This window comes from Pseudonaja textilis, chromosome 3, assembly GCF_049901715.1.
Source record: "Pseudonaja textilis isolate UNSWEBS1 chromosome 3, rPseTex1.2, whole genome shotgun sequence".
NCBI lineage: Eukaryota > Metazoa > Chordata > Lepidosauria > Squamata > Elapidae > Pseudonaja > Pseudonaja textilis.
Window position 1 is genome coordinate 33,991,325 of NC_141992.1, and position 16,465 is coordinate 34,007,789.

The 16,465-nt window shown below is 36.3% G+C and overlaps 2 protein-coding genes across 4 annotated transcripts in view; both read left to right on the top strand.

The window, feature by feature from the left end:
• The first annotated feature begins 3,201 nt into the window (after positions 1–3,201).
• Positions 3,202–16,465, top strand: part of CPNE1 (copine 1) — a 57,565-nt gene continuing 44,301 nt past the window's right edge. For 2 of the 3 annotated variants that reach the window (XM_087929222.1, XM_026697697.2), the window contains exon 1: positions 3,202–3,324. The gene's annotated coding sequence lies outside the window, so the exon portion shown is untranslated. Of the gene's footprint in view, positions 3,325–11,547; positions 11,672–16,465 lie in introns of those variants that run through there. The other variant, XM_026697698.2, reaches the window with a different exon arrangement.
• On the top strand, positions 3,205–15,787 carry RBM12 (RNA binding motif protein 12). The gene is made up of 3 exons (XM_087929211.1): positions 3,205–3,324; positions 6,180–6,267; positions 11,530–15,787. The coding sequence occupies exon 3, from the start codon at positions 11,551–11,553 to the stop codon at positions 14,191–14,193; it is 2,643 nt and encodes an 880-aa protein (XP_087785337.1). The 5' UTR covers positions 3,205–3,324; positions 6,180–6,267; positions 11,530–11,550; the 3' UTR covers positions 14,194–15,787.

Genomic DNA, 16,465 nt, shown 5'->3' on the forward strand with positions numbered 1-16,465 from the left:
TTTAAGGTCTAATAATGAAAGTAAGGAAGCATAAAGGAAAATGGAACTAACATTAAATGAAGACAAAGCTATTGAAGTGTTGACAATTTCTTCCTTTTAGGATTATCAGTAAAGGAAGCAGCATATAACAAATATACCTTGCATTAATGCACAGGATAGCTATGAGAGCCTTGGAAAAAAAATGTTCAGATGTTATATCTGTATTTACAAAAATTAGCACTGTGCAGGCAATACTTTCCCTGTGATGCTCTATGGAAGAGGCATTTTGGCTTTGAAAAAGGACAGAAAGTATTGATGTTTTTGAATTTCAGTGTTGGGAGACTTGTGAGAATACAATAGCCAAGAAAATAAATAAATGGATGACAAAAACAAAACCCAGAATTCTCACTCAAGTCTCAAATTGTATTTTGGGCACATTACACGAAGACCTAGTTTTCTTTAGAAGTCTATGATGCCTTATATCTTCTGTTGTATAACACGCATACACAAGATTATAGTCCTAGTAATATAGCAATCTGCAGGCACTGAGTTATATTTTCAGCCACATCTGCTTGGCCAGATGTAATGTGAGAATAATCTGAGGAACGGAAAGAACTGCAACCAAGACAATAAAATAAAATAAATCTGAGGTCAAATGGAAATGTAACTTGAGGAAATGTCTCAGACTTGACTCTCCCTAGTTCTGTTATAAAGGCAGGGAAGGGGAAGGCACTTTCAAACTTGCAAGATTCTGTTACTATAACTTCATAATAAGTAGTGTTAGTTTAAATAGCTTTGATTTTCTAGTCTGGTCTACCTCAAATGGGGAAAACGCAGCTGACTGAGCAGTGAAGCAGCGCGGACGAGTAGCAGCTCCATGAAGTCCCACAGATTTCTTCATGTCTGGGGGCTCTACAGAGCCGAAAGTCACCCTGGAGATGGGATGAAGGTAGAGAGGATGCTTCGGTGGTCGCGAGGAGAGCGCAGTCTCCTCGAGTGACCCAAGAAAACTCCTTGAACCTGCAAGAAGAGAGAATGGCCATCATGGCTGAACCGAAGTCATGAAGACAGCTGGGACAGAAGGGAAGAAAGCAATGGTAGCAGTGTGCTTGGTTCGGGTAAGAAATCTTTCTAGATTTTGCCATGGAATCTTTTCCAAAGCAACCCCTTGGAAAGTGGGACTCAAGGGAGGTAACTAGCAGCGAATAAGGATTTGGAGCTATTGTCAGATTTGGCTAAGAAAGAAAAGAAATTGTAGACAGAAATAAAATTTAAGAACAAAGGACAGATTGGACGGATTAGCTCTTTAAAAACTAAATCGTTTCAAATTCTGGATTATATTTTCACTATCATTTTGACTTGAATTTTGGGTAATTATTGGAAAATATTTGTAGTTGGAGCCCAATTAACACATTTGATGATGTTGAAAACAGTTGACAGATCCAGCAAGATCAGGATAATCAGCCTCCCTCCCTTAACCCAAATCTATTACAAGTCATCTACCAATAGCAACTAATGTAAAGGGTTCTCTGTCCAGTCATGTCTGATTCTAAACTGATGTTTCTTAGCTGAGGAAGCCAGCATTGTCTGAAGACATTTCTGTGGTCACGTGGCCAGGATGACTATACACCAAGGCACGCAAAACACTTACCTTCCTACTGAATGGTACCTATTTATCTACTAGCATTTGTATACTTTTGAGTGCAGCACTCAGATCACAAAGGGCTTAACATCTTTAACCACTGAGCCACAGCAACTGATATAGTTCTGTCCTATACTCAAGCCTGAGTCATGATTGAAAAATCCAGATAATCTGTTTCATTCCAAGCTTTCTGTAATTGCAGTCTTATCATCTTTCCAACAACTTTTAAGATTTTAAGATAAAAGCCCATGTGGATTAAGTGCACATGGTTTCTGAAATTTTGAAATGTCTATTTAAAAATGTGTATTGTCCTGGTGCTTGTCAAATGCCATTAGTTTTGCAAGCTTTAACTCTTTTATATTTTAATCCACGGAATTTGTGGACACAGCATCTATACAGCACTTGCAATAAAGCCAAAATATTCAGCCTTAGCTACTGGTAGAATTGCATCAGAAAAGCAGCATTAAACAACTTTAGTTCAACCATATATGAATCAGACAAAAAAAAATCCAAAAGTAAAACTCCTAAGGATTTTAGGAATTAAGGATTTAAGAAAATAAGAATTGTTCCAATTAATGTGAGCTGCCTGGGATTATTAAAAAAATAAAATTAATACACTGACATGGAAAAAATGAGCTAACTGTTCAGAGTCCAATACCAATCTTATTAGAAAGTAACATTTATGTATGATGTGGTGTAATTGTGTATTACTGTATCATCTAAGGGAGTTTATATCTGAATGAACAAGCCCATAGGGGTATACCCCTGGATCCATGAAACGTATAAAACCACAAGGCAATCTCAAGGCAGCAGGAGGCAGCACCCAACGCAATCCAAAAAGCTAAAAAACGTGGCACCCAGTTACTGGGTTGTGAGATTGGACCTAAATTTCAGAGCTGAAAATGGACTGGGCACCCAGTCACAAAATTATCCTCAAGAAGACATCCTCAAAGTGTTTCTCTTTTCTTACCAAGAAAACAACATGTAGGTGTTCATGCGCTTAGCAAGAGTCAAGCTAGACTGAGAGGGAGGGGGATTTTATTTTCACCTAATGCAATTAGTTTACTTTTGGAATAGCGCTATGTGAATTTCTCCGCTAGTTTGAAACACGTAGGTTACTACTTTTACTCGAGAACAACGTGGAGGCAATTGTGCCTCGTTTCAATCGGCCGTGATGAACGAGCCGTGCTTTAGCGTGAAAGTTGAACGTGTGTGTATGTGAAATAGGGAGGGTCGAAAGCGCTGAAGGAAACCTATTGGTAGCTGTTAAGTATTGTATTTTATGCCTTCTTGGTCCTTAATATTCACAGAATAATTACCGGCGCTTTTCAAAATAGTGCTTCCTGCCTTTTGTGGAGGAAGGTTATTAACCGAAGTGCTCGGCGCAAAGGAAATATTAATTTTTAGAGCACCTAGCAGTTTCGCGCTACTTCAGGAGAAAACAAGGTTTAGGAGGAGGCGCTTTTAGCGCGACGCCTCGGTCGGTACCTTTAATTCTCCCGAAAAGTCTCCTCGCACCACCCTTGGTTTGCTTGGGGTGCCGCCCATTGTAGACCCTCCTTCCCTCGCTGCCTCCCAACCGGGGACGGTCAGGAAGGCGGTGCAGTTGGGCAGCCATTTTGTGGCGCTGCTCGGTCGCTGGCGCCGGGCTCGGCGGCGAATTGGTTTCTCTCTAACCCTTTTTTCCCCGTACAGGCTCCTCGGTAAGAACACTGAACTCTCCTGCCTCACTGAGGAGCGAGGGGGGAGACCGGACTTGCCCACCCCGCTGCAAGCGAAACACGGCGCTCTTTCACTGCGGCTGCACAAAGGCGGCGGCGCGGAGGGGGGCGGGAATTAGGCCTGAGGGAAATTCCAGAGCCTCGTTGCCTCTTAAGTCTTAGAGCCATGATGTGGGGTGATCGGTACGATTTGTTCGGAGGATGTGTAACGTCCCCCATGGTATATATTAGTTTTGGCGCGCAGGTTTGTGTCGTGTCTGTGAATGGCTGAGCTGGCAGTGAAGAACTGCCTGTGGGCCTCCTCGTTTTGTTAACCCCGTTTCTTTTGGGGTAGGTGAGTATTAGTGCTCCTACCGTAAATTGGCTGCATGAAGCCAGGCTTCTCCAGGGCCTCCTGAGGCCTAATTTGATGTCGCTGGTCGCCCGGCCAAGGAAAAGTGCAAGCGCCCTCGTTAAAAGGGAGGGAAGCGAAGTGAGGCTGTTCTGGCTTTTAAGCCAAGATGGCCTTGGCTGCGGAAAATGCTGCAACGATCACAGCTACTACAATACGTCTGCTGCTTTTCTGGGTTGGGAGTTGAATAAAGTTGCTCTCTTGCGCATATTCGTAGTGATACTTGGCTTAATCTAAAAACGCTATTGTAATCCTTGATCATTTCGGACTGATCACGAGCGTCATTTTGTACAAGTTCCGGTATTGGTGTGTATTTGTTTTTGTTTTAATCGTGAATGGTCTTAAGGCATGCATTGACTACACTTTTTCATTACCTAAATGCGAAATCTGAAACTGGTCCTTGGATGCAAACAATTTTGTGATGTGATAACAGGTGAAAACAAATGTCAGTATCGGTTAAAGTGATTTAAAGGAAATATTTGGTGTATATGTTCAGCCTGGATGTTTGTTTTTTAAAAAAGATATGTTGAAAAAGAAATAACAAATCCATTTGTTCTGGAAAGATGAGGATCAAAATAATTATATAGAGAATTTAGTCATATGCTTTGAAATATCTTGATAATATAGAGCTGTATTGGATACTTTATTATGTTGACTTATTTTTCATGTTGTAGAATGGTATAAATGCAAAAAAAATCCTAAGCAGAAGTAATAATTGATGTGAATTCATAGATACTGTAAAAAGAAATTTAAATGTGTTGAAGTACAAATGGATAAAACAGCTTTATAAAAGTTTTCAGAAATAAGATTTGGTATTTTGAGTTCGGTTAACTTGAATTGGAGAGCTTGGCTGTGATTTTGTCTTAATATTGACTTTTCAGCTGTGTGAATTAATTTATTTTTGTTTTCTTATTTCTGTTCTCTTCCCAGATGTTGGGTAAGCACATTAAGTCTGCAATGATAGTGTCTAACCGAAGGATCCAAGGAAATGTTGATAAACTGTTTATACTTTAGAATATTTCACTTTGTCATACTTTCACAAGTATCATAGTTCCATAGGACTTTGATGTGTACTTTCAAAATTCAGTTGCAGATGTTAGAAGTGACATTTGTGAAAATTATTAGCAGAGTTACCAGCATTGGAATGATGAAGATCAGAAACAGATATTGCAGAAAATATTTGTCTCTCTCTACACATACACACACCACGCATTTTGATGGTTTAAATATATAGTCATACATAAAGTTTATACAAAATAGAAGCAAGGGGAAAACAGCATGTTGACAGGTTCTTTTTAGTAGAAATATCAAATAAACTACAGCTTCTAGCATGTCTTACAGACAACTTCTGAATGTTTATATGAAAATGAAATTATGTGCAAAAAGTTCAAGATTTTCATTTCAAGTGAACAAAAGTATAATTTGTGCCAATATATTTCATGAACCAGCATGAATATTTAGCAGCCTTGTTTAGAAAGCCAGTATTCTGGTCAGTTTTCTAGATTTGGAGGTGTGTTTTTTTCCTTGCTAATATTTGAGGCTTTAATTTGAATTTGATGGAAAGTATTAATCGTGATTATGTTATGCCAGTTTTAAACACTTTTGATAAATTACTGGAATACAGGTCAATAAAAATGTCCTTTCTGAAATGCTTAAATACCCTTGGTTAACAGCAGTACTTGTTGAGGCATTCATGACATTTTTATTGTTTTATTGTTGGTTTAGTTTTCTTTCTTTAAATAGGATATTATTTTAGGTTTTGTAGTTACTGGGTGCCAAGATTATAGATTTGTACTAAAGGAGGTATTCCTAAACTGCCAAAATGGACAACCTTGCTGAATGTTTGGTACTTTTTTTGATTGTGGAATAATATTTTGGTCTACTCCATTGAGAATGGAATTGTCCTGTTTCTAATTTGCATTGGATTATATCATTTTTAAATAACTCTGAATTGATCAGTGATAGTTTTATAGCAAAATATTTGGACGGAAGGTTGATGTATGGTATTGAAGATTTAATCTGATTTCTGCAACTGTGGCAGGATCTCAAAGGCTATTAGAGGGGTTTTTCCTATGTATGAGAAATTCTAATTTTTCTTGATAGGGGAAAAATAATCATCTTTTTGAAACCAGTATTGGCAAATTATATATCTAATGAGTATATAAGTTTGAGAGAATACAGTATGTTATGGTTTTTTACTTTATTTTCATGTTATGTTTGTATTTTGATATAAAATAAATACTAATTGCTGTTATTGTGAACTAGTGTGAGGGACAACAGAAGTTTTAATTTGGGCATGCTCAAACTTGTGGTTTGCTATATGTTGGGAGTACTTTATCATGGTTTTGCCCCCAAGGTTTCTTTAATGCACAGTTCAGAATGGACTGTTAACTTTAGCTATATGTTGCTTGCATTGATTTTTGCCTCCATTTATTCTTTATTGCAGTCTAAAAGTTGGTTTTAATTGGTTGCCCACAGGATTGACTTGGCTTCTACTACTTGTTAAGGAAAAAAAAACCCATCTCTCCTTGCAGGTAAGATGCTCTCAAAATATATTCATGATTAATGAGCACAATTTGACAATTCAATATTATTTTGCGGTGATTTTGAATATATATTGATTTTAAACATTTCAGTCATCAAAACAGTACAGATTTTTTTCCCTTGATGTTCTAGCTTAATACACACACACACACACACACATTCAATGAGAGAGGTTGTATTAATGAATATTTGGACTTTATTTACTTTAATAGATTTAGAACATTTCTTGAATATATGGATAGGCTGTTTTTCTTGAGAATGCAATATGCTGCTTGTATGTGTTGGTTGGTTATACTTTCAATATGAAGAGGCTGTTTATATACAATCATTCTGCTTTGTATTTTAAAGAATATTTTTTATTTCTTTACATTTTAAATTGTTCTAAATAGGCACCCTATGACAAAAAATCTGTGGTTTTAGATATTAGAGCTTTATAAAGTTGGTTTATCATAGTTCTCTTTATTTTTATTTTGCTCTATCTAAAAGGTAGAGTAGCTATCAAAGTATAAAACATTACTATATGCCAATAGCATAGTGAAGATATGAAAATGAATAAAAGACTGAAATTATTATAAAAGTTTTCACTGTCATCATGAAGATAAATAGTCATGTGAGTTTTTTAAAGCTATATCTGCCTCTCATATCTATCCAGTATTAATTTTGAAGTATAGAAGAAGGTGCCTAATGTCTATTAGTATAGGTAGTCTTCAACTTACGACCACAACTGACCCAAAATTTCCTTTCCTAAGCAAAACAGTTGTTTTGCCTCATTTTACAACCTTTCATGCATAAACCACTGCAGTTAGGTTAGTAACATAGTGATTAAATGAATCTGGCTTCCCCATTGAGTTTGCTTGTCAGAAGGTCGCAAATGTTGACCACATGATCTTGGGATAATGCAACTGTTATAAATATATGACATTTGCCAAGAATCTAAATTTTTGGTTATATGACCATGGAGATGCTGCAATGGTTGTAAGTGTTAAAACTGGTTATAAAGTCATTTTTTTCAGTGCCACTGTAACTTTGGTCACTAAATAAATGGTTGTAATTTGTGAACTACCTGTATTTTGGGCAAATTTATTAGACCAAATTATTTGATTACAAAAATGTAGCTATCTACATTGATCTCAAAATTGGTTATGGTTGCAGAGAAAGTTTTGGATATTAACTCTTTCAGTTAGTAATTGCTTTCTTAGGTGGTAATTGCATTTGCTTAGTAATTGGAATGTATAGTAACTTATGTGTTATATTAAAGCATATAAGTATTTAACACATGATGTATTATATGGATCTTGAAAAATCTCCAGCTTACCATCAGCCAGAACTTGTAGAGTTCTTACACATATTTTATATATTTTCACAATAGTTGGCCTGCTGTTGTGACTTTCCTTATATTTGACCTATCAGGTGATGGCCACAGAGAAAGGCAAATAGTTTGGCTAGGTCTTCAAACCTGTAATTCGTTTAATAATCAGTAAAGCTCTTAAAATCTGAATAAAAGCATCAGTCAGATTTGAATATTTGATTCATAATATCTGAATCTTTGGAAAATGTGAATATGTGGATTGTTAATGCAAAACAAACCCCTTAAGTCTTTATAATACAAGAAAAGGCTAAAGCAATTACATCTCCTAAAAGACTGAGTAGACCACTTGGTTTTGCCACTCAACTTACAAATTTATTCATGGTAGGTTCTACAGTCCAAAGGCAAATGTGTCTAAGCATTTAAATACGTCTCTTTTATTCCTGGTTGATCAATGATGATCAATATTACTTTCTACTAAATACTTGCTTTTTATAGTAAATACTTTTAATATTGACAAATTGGACTGCTTCTAATGTTTTTAACTTTTAAAGCATTAGGCATATTTACATAGGAACTCAATTTTGAACTAATTCCTTGTGTATTATGTATATTGGCCTTACATTATAATAAACTCAGATTTGCAGCTAAAGTTAACTAGTTTGTGTGGACTTTGAACTGTCTTCCATTTGAGTAACTTATAATATCTGTTATGGTATTTGGAAGATTTTATTTTCTTTAACAATATTGGCCAATAGTAATTTTAATACATATAAAGAATTTGCTAGCATGAAAAATTACTACATAAAATAACGTCTGTATATATTTTTTGATATTAAATCATGATTTTGGAAATAAAAAGCATATAAGCATCAATCATGATTAGGTGAAAAATGTATTGGTACAGTTTGATATTAGCTTTAAGAAATTTTTCCATAGTGCACTTATGACATGGCATTAGCTGTAGTTAGCCAATCATCTTCCTCCCAAGCTGGTACGCTTGACAGCTTTTACAGAGGGGAACCTGCAATTCCTGATTTTTGAAAACAATATGCAAGCATACTTAAATCAAGTTTTAAACCATCAAGTATGAAATAAGAGATTGCTAATTCTTCATCCCTTTGTTTTCACAAAGAATATCCTTCATTACTGAAGGTGAAGAAATAGATATGGTAAAAGTATCTCTGTTTAGCATAAGCTTTACTACTCTAGCTCGTTTTCCAAATTATTTGTAAAAATAATAAAGGCAGATATGAAAATAGTGTTTAATTATGTCTGGGTTATCAGTCTGGGTACATACGACATGCTTGACATTTTGGTTAGTGGAAATTCATGTTTGACCACATGAGCCCCCATCTGGTGTCACTCTTTATAATCACATAGCTTTCATGTAGGAAACCATGCTAACAAATCCAGAGCAGTTGCCAATTCCAATTTGACAAAAATATGAAAAACTGATTACAGTTCTGCATACCTACAGTATTGTTTTAAAAATTCAGGAGATGCAGGCTTGCCTCTGCCGAAGTCATTAGAGTATAACTTGACATTTTGATTAGCATTAAAGAAAATGGCAGATAGTTGAAAATTGAATATTTAATCATAGAAACTGACTGGGAGCTGCATTCAGGGGTAGTAGCACACTCATTCACCAGGAATCTGACTAACTTTTAAAACAGTCAGGTATGTCAAATGGGTCTGTGGTTTGATGATCTAGCCTGAAGAAAAACATAGTACAGGTTCAGATATGATGTAACTTATGTTGTGAATACAGTATAATACACCCCAAATAAAGAATGCTTCTGGCCTTCTGATTTGGCACAACTTCTTGTCCATGATACAAGAAACCCCCTCCCCAATTTTCTCTTGTCATTAATTTTATTTAATTATTATACATTTTTCAGGTATGGTAGTATTAATCTCAGTTTTAATAGCAGAATTTATGATGTTGCCAGTGATTGTATATCTACATGTTCTGCAGAATTTGTAGACCATCATAGTCTTACCACTCCCAATTTCAATGTCTTCTCAGTGTATCATATACAGGTAGTCCTCAACTTATGACTGCGGTTGAGCCCAAAGTTGCTAAATGAGACATTAGTTAAGTGAGTTTTGCCTCAGTTTACGAACTTTCATGCCACAGTTAAGTGAATCATTGCAGTGGTTAAGTTAGTAACTTGTTCAGTAAGTGACTATGGCTTCTTCATTGATTTGCTTGTTAGAAGGTTGCAAATATTGATCACATGACCTTGGGACATTGCAACTCTCATAAGCATCTGAATTTTGATCATGTGACCATGGGGTTGCTACAACGGTTAAAAGTGTCATAAACCTTTTTTTTTTAGTATCTTGTAACTTTGTTCACTAAATGAACTTTCGTAAGTCGAGGATTACCTGTATTGATGAATGGATGGCTTTGTTGTATCATTAGTTTTAGTATATGTAGAGATACAAATGCATATATATATTTTAAAGGAGAATTAAACTAATTTCTTTTGAAGATTCTAGCAACATGAGCTTTTATTAGTTTCCTGTCTTATTTTATCTGTATTATAAATTCTAAGCCATTGGTTGAGCTTTCATTCTTAGGGCTATTAGTTTTTGGTGGTTTCAGTTAAAATTAATGTTCTCTGCAACCATAAGGAGACTTTAATTAAATAAGGAAGGGTTCCTCCCATTTTGTTTGTCTCACTTTTCTGTCTATGTAAAATCCAAGGCAAGTTGCATCAATTGAATGTACAAGATTAGAAATGCAAATTATAAAGCATGAAATAATTAAAAACAAGGAAAATTTAAAATAAAAGCTCAGTCAAGTAAAAGTTTGATGAAAGATGAGTTTTCATACTGTTCTTAAATTCTATGGTAATACGGCCTGAACAAACCTCCTTGGAGAATGTATTCTATAGCTAGGGAACTCTGCAGTAGAGGATTCTCCTGTGTATTTGATGGGTAAATTTTTGACAGTTTGGGAGATGGATTTTCAAAAGATCCCTTTCTGCTTAATTAAGTAACCAGGCAGGCAGATGGATAGAGGGAAGGGTAGTCTTCATGAAAATGCTTTTAAAGATTGGGATTTTTGAAATGATGAAAATCTTAATATAGCAGATTTTTTCAACCCCAGCATTCTTTTTAATGTTGTTTGGAAGAGGATTTCCATGTTAAATCAAATGTTAAATAATAATTCTTGATAGTGTATTCATTCATAGATATTCCTGATCTTTCATTATAGAAACATTTTTGTCATTGCTACTTAGCTGAATCAGAGATGTTCATGACTATATTTTAATAATGTCAGTAGTGGAAACATTTTATTGGTTTTATAAAGACTGAAAAATAAAAGTAAACTGCTGGTTTGGTGCCTTTTCCAAAAAAGTAGAAGGTTCTATAGTGGCTAGGAATTCTAGAGTTTTTTTGTCCAAATACAGTGTCAGATTTCTAGTTTACACAAAAAAATTACTGTAGTAGAGAAAAGGAAACTACCAAGGGATGAAGAGGGGCTATGAGCAGGATGCAAATATGCTAAGTGATTGGATATCTAGAACTGTGGTTTTAATAATGCCTAATTATCTTTAAAGAGCTCTTTGGTATAGTTTGAAACTGAAATATAAGCTTTGATTTATAATTTTTCCAGCTTGCTTCAAATGCAATATGTGGATTAGATTGTGTAAAGTTCTGATTTGATGCTCTCTTGGAGGTTTTTCTTTTCTTTTCGTGCCAATTCTTGACTGGATTCAAACTAACAGCTCTGTCACTTCATGTTACAGTTTACTTGAAAGACCTGTTATGATCTTGCTTTTATATTAGTCTATATAGAAAGTACTATGTAAATAGATGTAGAAAATAGAATTCTCATTCAAGATCTTCAGGAAATTTAAAAAGTAATAATTTCTAGATTAAACATGTGGTATCATGAATAGTCTGACCTAGTCGTTGCTTTTCTCATCTGCAGGTGTGTGTATTTCAGCGCAGCATGGCTGTGGTCATCCGTTTACAAGGTCTCCCAATTGTGGCGGGGACTATGGACATTCGTCACTTCTTCTCTGGATTGACCATTCCTGATGGGGGCGTGCATATTGTAGGGGGTGAGCTGGGTGAGGCTTTCATCGTCTTTGCCACTGATGAAGATGCAAGGCTTGGTATGATGCGCACAGGTGGTACCATTAAAGGGTCCAAAGTCACCCTGTTGCTGAGCAGTAAAACTGAAATGCAAAACATGATTGAACTCAGTCGTAGGCGCTTTGAAACAGCAAATCTAGATATACCGCCAGCAAATGCTAGCAGATCTGTTCCACCGCCTAGTTCTGGAATAAGTAGTAGGGTGACTCTTTCTACTACAGTATCTAATTTTAACAGTCCTTCTCCTAGTGTAGTAACTGCAGCTACTTCAGTTCACGAAAGCAACAAAAACATACCAACATTTTCCACTGCTAGTATGGGAACCGCACCTCCCAATTTGGGTGTTACTTTTGGAAGTCCCACTTTTAGCTCTACTATTTCTAGTACTGCATCGCCAATGAACACAGTTCCACCTCCACCAATACCTCCTATTCCAGCTTTACCATCACTGCCCCCAATGCCTTCTATTCCTCCCATACCTGTTCCTCCTCCTGTTCCTACATTGCCTCCTGTGCCTCCTGTCCCCCCAATACCTCCTGTGCCTCCTGTCCCACCTATGACATCCCTGCCTCCTTTATCAGGAATGCCTCCTATGAATCCCCCGCCTGTTGCTCCTTTGCCTGCTGGAATGAATGGGTCTGGAACAGCAATGAATTTAAACAGTAACTTGAATCCAATGTTCATGAACCCTATAAATGCTATTCAGATCAATTCTCAAAGTAGCGTGAAATCTCTTCCTATCAATCCAGATGATTTGTATGTCAGTATTCATGGAATGCCATTTTCAGCAACAGAGTCTGATGTCAAAGATTTTTTCCATGGACTCCGTGTGGATGCAGTACATATTCTGAAAGATCATGTGGGACGAAATAATGGAAATGGACTAGTTAAGTTTTGCTCTCCTCAAGATACATTTGAAGCATTGAAAAGAAACAGGATGCTGATGATTCAGCGTTATGTCGAAATTAGTCCGGCAACAGAGAGACAGTGGGTTTCTGCAGGAGGTCATATAACATTCAAGCAAACTATGGGTCCTTCTGGACAAAACCATCCTCCTCAAACTCTCTCTATGACCAAATCTCCTAATGGACAGAAAAGATCCAGATCCAGATCTCCACATGATCAGGGTTTCTGCGTTTATTTGAAAGGTCTTCCCTTTGAATCTGAGAACAAACATGTAATTGATTTCTTTAAAAAACTGGATATTGTGGAAGACAGTATTTACATAGCTTATGGACCCAATGGGAAAGCACTTGGTGAAGGTTTTGTTGAGTTCAGAAATGAAACTGACTACAAAGCAGCTTTGTGTCATCATAAGCAGTACATAGGAAATCGTTTCATTCAAGTTCATCCCATAACTAAAAAAGCTATGTTAGAAAAAATAGATATGATTCGGAAAAGACTACAGAATTTCAACTATGACCAGAGAGAAATTATGATAAATGCAGAAGGAGAGACAAGCCCATCTAAACTCTGTGCACACATATCTAATATCCCCTACAATATTACCAAAATGGAAATTCTTCAGTTTCTTGAGGGGCTGGCCATAGAGGAGAGTTCTATACAGATACTTGTTGATACTAATGGACAAGGATTAGGACAAGCGCTGGTCCAATTCAAAACTGAAGAAGATGCTCGTAAGTCAGAGCGCCTGCATCGAAAGAAACTGAATGGAAGAGATATTGCCTTGAGAGTGATTTCTCTTGAAGAAATGAGAGAAATTGAGAGAAATCCTCCCTCTCAGGCGAAAAAAATGCTGAAAATGCCGTTGCAAGGAGGTACAGCAATACCAGGAGTACAGAATGCTGGTGGGGATGAGCATTCTTTCATAAGTGGTACTTCAAAAGATGCAAAGAGTGGTCCTCCTTTTCATTTTCCTGGCAATTTCAGTGGTTCTAATGTATTTGGTCCTCCTCTTCCACCACCAGGAATAGGGGGAGGTGGTTTTGGTGACTCCAGACCAGGAATGCCTGCTATTGGAAGCAGTGGCTTGCCTGTTCTGCCTGGTACAGGTATTGATGTCCCAGGTTTTGGAGGTGGGCCTAGTAATTTAACAGGGCCCTCTGGTTTTGGGGGAGGTCCTCAGAATTTTGGGAATGGTCCTGGTAATTTAACTGGTCCTCCTAGTTTTGGTAGTGGACCTCCAGGACTTAGTACTGGGCTTGGACATATAAGTGGACCTCCAGGTTTTGGACCTGGACCTGGAAATATGCATATTACTGGGCCACCTGGGTTTGGAGCTGGGTCTGGTAAGCCGGGGCCTACTGTCATTAAAGTTCAAAATATGCCCTTTACTGTATCAGTGGATGAAATTTTGGATTTTTTCTATGGTTATCAAGTAATCCCAGGTTCAGTGTGTTTAAAATACAATGAGAAAGGCATGCCTACAGGTGAAGCAATGGTTGCATTTGAATCTCGTGATGAAGCAATGGCAGCTGTGGTTGATCTGAATGACAGGCCAATAGGCTCACGGAAAGTCAAGCTTGTTCTAGGTTAGTTGGAGTATAACATCCTTGTAGACTAGATATTAGTGCTGTGATTTATGCATTCAGACTGTTTTATAGTAGCTCCAGGTAGAAACTATAATTTGTTTAAACTACAAATTTGTTTTGATAAAAATGAGAACACTGGTCTAACTGTTTACAGAACAATTGCTGCAAGAGAAAATATGCATCAGAGTGGATGTGCAGTTCTGCCAGTATATATACATGGAATTCTCATCAATAGAGAAGTTTTATAATGCTCAATTGACCATGAAATATTCATCATGGAGTCCAGATTGGTTTCTTGAAAGTTAGGAAAGTTGAAGAAAATTGTCATGATGAAGTTAGTGATCTCTTAGTGGGTGCTATTGAAGCCATTGTAAAATAGAAACTAGATATTCAGTTGGTTAAAAGCTGGCTAAATTTCTTTGTTAACACAAGTCAAAGATTTTTCTGTTTTTAAAGTCTTACTTTGCAACTGAATAAAGTCAGTGTGTACACAGATTGTTTATGTACTTGTTTTCAAAGATTCTTGGTATATGGACAGCGAAATTACAGAGATAGGTGGTTTTCCTATATATGAACAGAACAATCCGTAAAATTCCAGCTTTTTTGTGGAATAATTTTAGTTATTATTGCAACTGATTATATAGAATATAAGATATTTGCCACAAGTGCAGGTACCCTTGTTGTCGTTCTGCATCTTTATTCACTGTATGATTAAAATGAATACGTGAAGGTGCCATGCAATGCCATAACTTGAAAAAAAAATGTTTAATTAGATGGTTTTGTTAGGATTGTATGTTACAGTTGGAATAGGATGCTTATCATTTGGTTTTTGTACACTGTATGTTGTGTATCTTTTTGAATCACATTCTTATAAAATCTCTTGGTTTAATACGTGAACATAAGGGACTGATGCGAAGTGTTAATGTTAGTTATCATTTGTGTTACTATTACTTCTTGAACTTTTGTGAATTATTACTATGGATCACTTAAGACATTAAAGCTTTGCAAACATATCCCAGTACATTTGAGTTCTTACAGTCTCTACAATGGCTTATATTTTCACTTTCAATCTCTAGTGTTTTTTTTTAGTAGGATTTTTTAGGAAAGAGAAGATACCATTACATAGAGAAATCAAAGTAGAAATTTGGACTATTCATGATTAGAGTTCAAAAATGGAAAGATTGAAATAAGTTGTTTGAAAAACCCTTTGAAAATCATTGTATTTTAAACAACTTAAAAGCTATTCTGTTCTTAGTTAAACAGTGTCTTTTGAGTTGTGTATGATGGAACATTTGAAGTGCACAGCCTGTTTTGATATAGAAATGCAAGTGGCGACTGTTCTATTCACCCAGTGTGTAAGATGGATGCAAAATCCTATTGAATGCTACATCAGGAGATGATTTTTTGCAGTTCAGTAATTTGAAAGACTGTGTGAAGGTGTTGCAATGAAGAGGTGGCTGCATTACAACTATTGTAATTCATGGATTTGAAATTGCTTTGACAGGAACTGAGATGGTGCACTCCTGAAAAATGACATGATTGATTGTACTACACTGTTAAACTTACTAAGCCTCTTGTTAATAAAGCTGTCTTTCTGAAGATTTGAGCTATCTATTTTTAATTGTTTGGTGTACTTCAACAGCAAAGGCCAATAAAAACACAGAATTTGGGTTGGTGATATGGCTAGGAAATGAAAATTTCTATTTTTAAAATCATTATTTAATGCGGGGAGTGTTTTCTGTGAAGCAAAAAATCTCAGTTGAATCCAGATTAGATGTTCCAGAAATAAAGCCCCATTTATTTATGGGTGAAAGGGAATGGAGAGACAGTTTCATTGATTTCCTGTTTTGCTGCAGCCTTGAATATGGTCTCATGTTGCTCTGGTAAGTTCCCGTGTCTTCAAAGACAAATTTTCAGGAGACAAAGGAATCATTCCGTAATTGCTTCATTGTTTCTTTTCGGTACATGGGAGTCCAGCTCACTGAACAATAAAATTGAGAGGTTGAAAGCTCCTCTCCATGAAGAAAAAGACTTCAACTACTCAAATAAAACTTTCATGAGCTGCAGTTTTTTCTGTAAGTGGAGTGGTATCTTTGGTTCCAGCTAGATATTTTAATTGAACAATTGGTTAAGAAAGTAGTCTGTGACTTACTTGATACTTAAAATTGCATCTCAGCATTGCTTTTCGTGGTGTGAAATGCAATTAAAGTGCTGAGTTTCTTATTTAATAATTATATGACTTTCTCGTAGTATTTGAGATGGGATTATTAACATACT